The 7948-nt window shown below is 30.9% G+C and overlaps 3 protein-coding genes and 1 long non-coding RNA gene across 5 annotated transcripts; all 4 read right to left on the reverse strand.

Moving 5' to 3' along the window:
- Positions 1 to 86: 86 nt before the first annotated feature.
- LOC122516364 (EF-hand domain-containing protein 1-like) lies at positions 87 to 2993 on the reverse strand. The gene is given in 5 exon segments (XM_043634107.1): positions 87 to 1380; positions 1453 to 1901; positions 2026 to 2348; positions 2458 to 2601; positions 2603 to 2993. Coding segments are annotated over 5 exon segments (1839 nt in total). The 5' UTR covers positions 2740 to 2993; the 3' UTR covers positions 87 to 594.
- A 19-nt stretch (positions 2994 to 3012) lies between these two features.
- On the reverse strand, positions 3013 to 5225 carry LOC122516365 (sodium-dependent phosphate transporter 2). 2 transcript variants are annotated; one of them, XM_043634109.1, is made up of 6 exons: positions 4767 to 5225; positions 4477 to 4683; positions 4182 to 4392; positions 3446 to 4077; positions 3230 to 3338; positions 3013 to 3084 (listed from the first exon to the last, which is right to left on the reverse strand). In XM_043634109.1, exons 1-6 carry the CDS (start codon positions 4968 to 4970, stop codon positions 3023 to 3025), a joined length of 1425 nt encoding a protein of 474 aa, XP_043490044.1. In that variant the 5' UTR covers positions 4971 to 5225; the 3' UTR covers positions 3013 to 3022. The 2 variants fall into 2 exon arrangements, with proteins under 2 accessions (XP_043490044.1, XP_043490043.1); XM_043634108.1 differs by having other exon boundaries at positions 3013 to 3338.
- A 68-nt stretch (positions 5226 to 5293) lies between these two features.
- On the reverse strand, positions 5294 to 5803 carry LOC122516371. Its single transcript, XR_006303556.1, has 2 exons — positions 5644 to 5803; positions 5294 to 5526 (listed from the first exon to the last, which is right to left on the reverse strand). It is a non-coding gene; the product is annotated as an uncharacterized LOC122516371 (long non-coding RNA).
- A 970-nt stretch (positions 5804 to 6773) lies between these two features.
- Positions 6774 to 7783, reverse strand: LOC122516370 (cytochrome b-c1 complex subunit 7). The gene is made up of 4 exons (XM_043634119.1): positions 7622 to 7783; positions 7452 to 7502; positions 7108 to 7277; positions 6774 to 6986 (listed from the first exon to the last, which is right to left on the reverse strand). The coding sequence occupies exons 1-4, from the start codon at positions 7650 to 7652 to the stop codon at positions 6909 to 6911; spliced, it is 330 nt and encodes a 109-aa protein (XP_043490054.1). The 5' UTR covers positions 7653 to 7783; the 3' UTR covers positions 6774 to 6908.
- Positions 7784 to 7948: the final 165 nt, after the last annotated feature.

Raw genomic sequence — 7948 nt, forward strand, 5'->3', positions numbered from 1 at the left:
TTAGCCTTACTTATGATTATCGGTTAATTAAATTGACTAATTAAATGGTCAGTAATGACTGACGGTTGTCTAAAATAGTATCACTAGATTTCTGCTTCAGTTTATTTACACTTAAACAAAACTTATATTATATGATTGTAAACTATTTCTCTTTATGAAACAATAACATTTGTATAGACTAAAATGACTTTTATAATTCATAGTTTATGCAAAAGTGATAACACATTTGCAATAATCGATGATTATTATTTACCTTCTGCAATATATAAATACACACAATACCAGTAATATTATGATCTTGAGTTGGATCTACTGATATCAAAGAAATATTCCTCTTAAATTATCTTTATATTTATACATTTTCAGAGAAATTGATTAATATATTCTGAGGATCGTGGGATTATAGTAAGTCATATGAATTTGATAATAACATTAAAATAGTGTGCATGAATGTTGATTATATTTCTTATTAAATTCTAAGTATTTGATATTTCTCTGTATCTCTCTTGTAATGGACAAAGAACAATAGATTTATTTAATAGATTTGCTGTAGCCAAACCAAGGCACCGATGGAAGACTTTATTTTATATTTCACTACATTTCTTTTGTTTTTCCTTCAACGCCATTACAAATTTGAGAATTTAGAGAAATTTCATTCCCTATTTCTTTTTCACCAAAGATATCTGCATCGTGTTGTTTTTGTTGTATTTTCTTAGTTTCTATTATTACATCATTTTGAAGTAGTTTTTGTTGTACAAAATAATTGCGAATATTATCTCTTATCTGCTGATTAAATTTTTCAGGATTTGCTTCCATATAACGATATACAAATAGATCAGCGCCGTTTATAGTAAAGTAATGATTAAAAATATTAATTTGAGCTCCAATAAAAAAGTCCTGCGGTGTGTAATATAATGGATTATCTCTATCAGTGGCAGGTTTTGCAACTAGTGTGGCTTTCAAGAAGCACCCTTCACGACGGCCAGAATTACGTTTTTCGAGCTCTTTTATTAACATAGTACCTTCGCTTAAATTGTATTCTAAAATAAAGTCACGATCTTGATCTTCAGGATGTACGTTATCCAATTTCATAGAATAACGTAATTTTTGAGGAAAATTAGTTAATTGTCGTATAACATCTTTTTTAAGTGGTTTAGATCTAAAGGATAAACACGAAGCGTATGTGTCTTCGGGCGTTCCAAATTTGATATGTGGAGGTATTTTAGATTCAGACAATGGTTTTGACCGATCAGTAGGAAAATCGAGAGAAATATTGTTGGGCTGAATTATCCTCATTACCTCGGAATAATATTTTCTCGTAAAATGGTCACAACCGTATAAAAAGAATTGTTTCCCAAATATAAATATTGTCTCACCTATCTACATATAAAACAGAAACGGATTCAATAGATTCGAATCATTATCTTTTAAAGACAACTACAATTGACTTACCTTGAAATCTTTTGGCGTGTAATATTCTATTACTTCATGGTCTCCATATTCCATATATATTCCTGGATAGGATGATGGAAGGTTTTTCCAATTTTTTGGTACTTTTACTCTCTTTAAAAGCATTACTACAGGATCTTTGCCATTGTTTGGTTTAAGAAGCTCGCGTATTGCTATGGTATCGTCCATTAAGAAATACATTATTTGATAAAAATCATCATTCCATTTGGCATTAAATGATAAAATCATCCTATCATATTCTAAAAAACGTCGCCTAGTATCGTCGGGTATTCGAGTAAGACATGTTGTAACTTTAGATTTCATTTTACGTTCTTCTATGTACGGATCTATGGGCGTGTCTTCTTTATCTCCCACATCTATACCCTGACTATTCAAAAATTCTCTCGTAAATAGATCGCAATCAATAATATGATAAACTATCCCATAAATGCCTGTAAGCAATAGTATTATAAAGCTAAAACTACTTAATTAATCTAATTGTAAGTTAAGAAATGACAAATAGCATTGTTGATTGGTATATATTTAAGAAAATTCATTGAAATGATTAACACTTACATATATCTTTACCAATATTAAAATCTTTCCAGTGGAAATAATCACCATCAATAGTTTTTGGAATTCTATTACGCTTTACAAGTTTACCTTGCGAAAAGCCAGCATCTTCTATAGAAGGCTCCATTACACATAAAGTATCGTCTTCTAAGAAATATATAATGTATACATGACGAACGCGAAAATGTTCGTTCGGAGAATGAAAAACTCCTTGACGAAAGAAAGCCTTAAAACGAAGACATTTTTGCGCGAACAATGCGTAATGTGGTACAAACCGTTGATATCCGTAATCACGTACACGACCGTACGTTAGCGATGGATCGTATCTAAGTTTAATATATCAGTCATTATATAATCGAATGTTGAGAAATTAATTAAATTTACGGCAGATTTAGCAATTTTTCATAATAATTTATAAAGCTTGCAATAACTTACTGTATAGAATCATTCTCCTCTATGTAGGCAAGAGATGCAGCATCGATAGGTCTTCCCCCAATACCGAATTTACTGTCATTTAATATTCGAAAACCATTTAAAAAGTCTAATCTGTGCCCGAGTCTGTAATCTTGAATCTTTAGGAGTATTAAAAACACCATTATATTTCAGTACTACAAAATAACGACCGCCCATATCATAATATTTAATAAAAGAAAATTTGGAAAAACTTACACTTGGGTCGTGAAAAATATAGCCGGGTATAAGAGGTAAACTTTCCATTTGAAAAATAAAAAAGAGACACGTAAGAAGACGAAAAGATGGACAAGGATTACTGTTATTATTTCAGATAATTGAACTTCTTCGATGTACTGGAAATCCACTGTAACGAGATGTCTATAATCGTTGCTATAACAACGCGATTTTATATCGATCCAATAACATCAAACTATTCTCATTTTCACGATGTTACAATGCTGCATAATTGCATTTTATTTATTAGATAAAAACGTTTAATTTTCTCTGCAGGTTGTGAATGATTTAAACTCAAAGAAATGGTGTTCAATTATTTATTTCTGCATGATTTATTCACAGCAGTTTTAGTATTGAATGGCTTCTCTAAATCATCTGAAATTATTTAAATAATAAAATCATAAAGTAAGAAATGTTTTAAAAATAGCCATACAGCCTGCAGATAGGGCGCAAGCCACTGGTACAGTTATTAACCATGCACAAGCAATATTTCTGAACAGTTTCCAAGAAACACCCTCACCACCGCGCGATGCCCATCCAACACATACCACCGATCCTACTTTGCAATGAGTCGTTGACACAGGTAAACCAGCCTTACTTGCCAACAAAACTGTCACTGCAGCTCCTAGCTAAATATTGAAGATTTAAATTTAAATTTAAGAATGTTTTTATGTAATATATGTATTCCATTTTTATAGAAGTTGAATTAATTACTATATATGTTTTGATAATTTACCTCTATAGTGAAGCCTGTAGTAGGTGTGATACGTGCTAAATCTTTTCCTAATGTACGGATTACTCTACGTCCCCATATCCATAAGCCAGCAGAGATACCTAATCCACCATAGAGTAGTATTAATATTGGTGTTTCAGCTTCTTGTCTCGCCGAACCTTCAGCATATATTGCCCATAGTGCTATGAGAGGACCGATAGCATTGCTAACATCATTACCACCATGTGCAAAACTACCAAAACCAGCTGTTAATACTTGCAGAAATGAAAATAACTTTGACACTTCTGGTTGTTCTTCGTCTTTCTTATTATTCTCAGTTTGACTTTCTTCTGCATTAGAACCAGCTACTATTAAAAGTGGACTAGCACTACTGTTACCACGTAATTTTGGTGCAGCAACTTCTTTTGCGTCACTATTACTACTACATGGATTTTCCGAAATTATAGACATAGCTGTTGTTTCGCTTTTATCGCACGTACACAAGGCCGTCTTTTTTTCACCACCAGGATCAGTTAAAACGATCCTTTTTCTTTGCCATGGTACAACAAATAAATAAACAATAATTCCTGAAAATAATCCTAAACTCAATGCGGCCGTCAAGCTACCCCACCATGGCATTCTATCCAACATCAACACTGTGTGCAATTAAAAATTTATTATTAATTATTATTTTTTCAATATTTTCTTCCATTTGTTTTTCATAATAACATGCAAATATAGATAAAAGGTGATTACGCACATTTAGGTCCATCATGCGCAACTGAAACGACGTTGACGGCAATGGTGAGGCCATATGCCAAAGGAAGTATATGAAGTCCCTTTTCAAAAGGATTGCTAGATCTTAACACAAATTTTCTTATAAGCCAGAAGATAGAAGCAGACACGATGCCACTGAGTACAGGGCTTGCAAACCATGATGCTGCTATATTTATTAGGGCAATCCATTTTACCTGTAGATTTGAATACAACTATTAGCTATTGATAATTATCAATAAATCAATTATTATTAAACAAGTGTTGTAAGTATTACAGACCCCTGCTGTTCCTCTACAAACAAGAGAAAATCCTACGGTAGCTCCAACTATGGAATGTGTACCAGAAATTGGAAGTCGAAATGCTGTAGCAAGCAATAAACAGATTCCAGATCCGGTTAAACTAGAAAGTGCTCCTATCATTAATTCTTTTTCATGGCCTTCGTATAATGTGACATCTAGTATACCCTTACGCATTGTATCAGAGACCTAATGGTGGATATATCAATGATAAGCAAATTTGACAGAAAAAAATATTTCATACGTTTAATACTTTCATTATTAGATTATACCTTATATCCTATCAGTACGGCACCAGCAATTTCAAAAAAAGTTGCCAAGATGCAAGCTTGAAAAATTGTAAGGACCCCAGCACCCACACTTGTCCCAAAACTGTTTGCAACATCGTTGGCACCTATGCCAAATGCTAGGACGAATGCTACTATGAACCCAACTATTAGTATCCAAATAAGATTTTCGTCATATGGTATGCTCATATTTGTGTTATTAATGAACAGTGCTATTTGAGCTTTGACAATGCGATGATTATTTTTCTTGGCGTTATATATGTTTGTCTTAAAGTTAATAGGCGCAATCAACTTGTTTTTCTTAATATTTGCATAACAATGGATATCAAACAAATGAACATATATCAAGAAAAAGCTCTTCAATTATAGTTTCAATTTTTTCAAGAGTACTATATATTAGTACATGTAAATATTAATCACCAGAATATATATCTTTCTATATACACACACACACTCGAGTGTATATTTATATTATTTATTTTATTACTAACACAATCAATTATGTGTTTATATTTTTGTACATATAACAGAGGTAGTATTTAGATACAGCACCTGTTTTACCTAACGGCATGACTTTATTGCTCGTTAGTTTGCTATTATTTTAGCAATTAAATTATTGATGTTTGATGACCCTTATATATTGGCCAGTTTTGCTTGGGTCACAATTATAATGTTCAGTTTTGGAATTATCCTTTGTCAGCATCTTTCTTTCACAAATACATGCCAGTTCTTGCAGTGACCACATCTGGAAAAAAAATGTATGAAGGAATTATGTAATACACTCTAAAGAACATACTAATTTATTTTCAATCAAATTTAATCCCTATATTAAATATATTTTTCGAAGTAATATTATGCTTACTTCTCAATTTTTAATTGTCATTGATTTAATGGAAATTTTCTAACAGAGAAATTATAATTTTGTCAAATTTCTTACGGGAGTTTCATACAGATTGGAACATCCCTTTTGCACTTAGCACTTTTTATTTTTCATTATCTTACATCGCGATCTAGTTTTTTATTTTTTATCGTTAAATCGATAAAACTTTGATTTGAAAATATTTAATTCTAAAGGAAAAAGTAAGTAATTTTAAGAAAAATCGTTAGACTTATGTCAGAAAAATTGTATTCGGTTAGGGGTATATGATAATTGAATAGCGAGAACGGAATAAGTTCATTGACGGCAAAGATTAGGAATGTTTTTAGTCGATAACGCGTGCTTATACTTTTAGAGATCTCTATCCGTTGCCATCATGATTTCTACTTGTTTTCTCATTTCATACCTTTTATAACTGAGCACTTTTTGTAGAACGATACGATTCGATGCGATCATTAGCGGTCGTTGTCAACTTGATGCCTTCTTCGATATTTCAATTAGAGTTAATTAAATGCAAAATATATCGAAAATAAAAATGCTCACCGAGTTCGCGACCTAATGTAGAAGTCTTTTATAACCGGGAGATACTTGTCACATCCCCCTCGAAGGGAGAGGGACTGAGATATTGATCCAATATTTACCCGCGAAATTCCTTTGTAGACGTTATGGATTGATTTATTTTGTAACTATTTCACCAAAATTACATGTTATTTTGATCTTTTTATTTTGTTTCCTTATTTTTTTTTTTCATTTCACCGACACTCTTTCATATTTCACCATGAATTGTCTACGATTTATACGGGCGAGGAAATGACTCGTTTAAGGTTGCATAAAGGATGTTAAATACGTTAAATATACCGGTGCAACGTATAATTACCGTTAATCGTCTATCTCGTTATAACTATAGCAAATTCTTTATTAATCAAAACTGATTGTTTTTATAATGATCATGCAATTACTTTCTTTATATACATACGTTGAATTTCTTGAATGAAATTATTTATGATTATTTCTATACATTCTAAATTCAATAGTAAGCACGTAGGGGTACGTAAAAGTTTTGAAGCATTTGTTAATTTGTAATAAAAGGCGTGGTAATAATTTGTATATATTAATAAATTATTTAATTTAATATATTTATAATTTATACATTATTTTCATGTCTTAGACACATTCTTCATATTAAATGAGACATGTATCAGTGTACTATAAAATATACAATCATTCCTAATACGTTTTTAATATCAATTTTATTCCAGATCCCATTTTTCCCTTTCTTCTCGCTCTTTAATAACTTCGTTTATTAATGGGGTAAGATATAATACATCCTATAAAAATAATAACGCATTAAGTAATAATAAGAAAATATGTTTACTATTAATCTTATATAGAGAAATGAAATAAAATATATAGATGAGACAATAGAATTAGAAAAAATAAATCATTTACCTCTTCGTATTTAGTCCATTGTTCTTTGGGGAGAATTCTTTTCATTGCATCCAATTGCATTGCTCTTACTATGCGGAAATTACGTTCATCCTTTATATGATCTGGAAGTCTTCTTATTGCTTCTTCTACAATTGGATCAATTTCGGTTCGTAGATCATCGCGCATTAATCCTAGAATTTTTCAAATATTCTTTTTAACACTGTTATATGCTATTACACATGCAAGTAACGTATATAATATAAAGGAGTATATCTATATTAGGTTATAAGTTTAATCATTATTTAATAGAAATAAATGGCAATTGCTTAACGTATTATAAATACTGAAGAATAAATATTTTTTACCGTATTGATTAAAACCAGAAACATTGTAGAGCCATTTATGTCCTGCTGGAGCTAAAATAAACGACGGAAGATATGTAATTATATAATATATTTTTGGTCAAAAACAAAGATGACAGTAAGTATAATTGTAATATAACATCTTTTTAACGAAAAAAAGTATATTTACTTACTTATTATTTTTTTAAGTATGTTGGCTAACATTTTTATATGTTCCGATTTGTCAAATTCAACTTGCAATAACAATATTGTCTCTTTTCAAGAAAATCAGTATTATTGAACAATTTGGAAATAAATTTGATAACGTTCGAAGCGCCACTCGGTGCTATTTTGTATAAGTTTTCATCTTTAGAACCATAGGTCTTGTACTCTTAGATGGTCCATTCCTATCATATTTCTATACCGTTTGAACTCACCTATTTACAATGATATTCATTTGTTATCGCATTTGTAAACTTATCCTAATCCCGATAATATTGCATGGCGTAACATTTGTATTC

This window comes from Polistes fuscatus, unplaced genomic scaffold, assembly GCF_010416935.1.
Source record: "Polistes fuscatus isolate 324 unplaced genomic scaffold, CU_Pfus_HIC Scaffold2, whole genome shotgun sequence".
Classification (NCBI taxonomy): Eukaryota; Metazoa; Arthropoda; class Insecta; order Hymenoptera; family Vespidae; genus Polistes; species Polistes fuscatus.

Bases quoted from the DNA above. Each gene is read 5' to 3' on its own strand.
- LOC122516365 (XM_043634108.1), bottom strand. From the start codon at position 4,970: ATGAGCATACCATATGACGAAAATCTTATTTGGATACTAATAGTTGGG. The intron at 4,393-4,476 runs GTCTGTAATACT...TCAAATCTACAG, and splicing joins TTTGTAGAGGAACAGCAGGG to GTAAAATGGATTGCCCTAAT. The intron at 3,339-3,445 runs GTAAATTATCAA...TTCAATATTTAG, and splicing joins CTACAGGCTTCACTATAGAG to CTAGGAGCTGCAGTGACAGT.
- LOC122516370 (XM_043634119.1), bottom strand. From the start codon at position 7,652: ATGTTAGCCAACATACTTAAAAAAATAATAA. The intron at 7,503-7,621 runs GTAAGTAAATAT...CGTTTATTTTAG, and splicing joins CATACTTAAAAAAATAATAA to CTCCAGCAGGACATAAATGG. The intron at 7,278-7,451 runs GTAAAAAATATT...GAAAAATTCTAG, and splicing joins TTCTGGTTTTAATCAATACG to GATTAATGCGCGATGATCTA.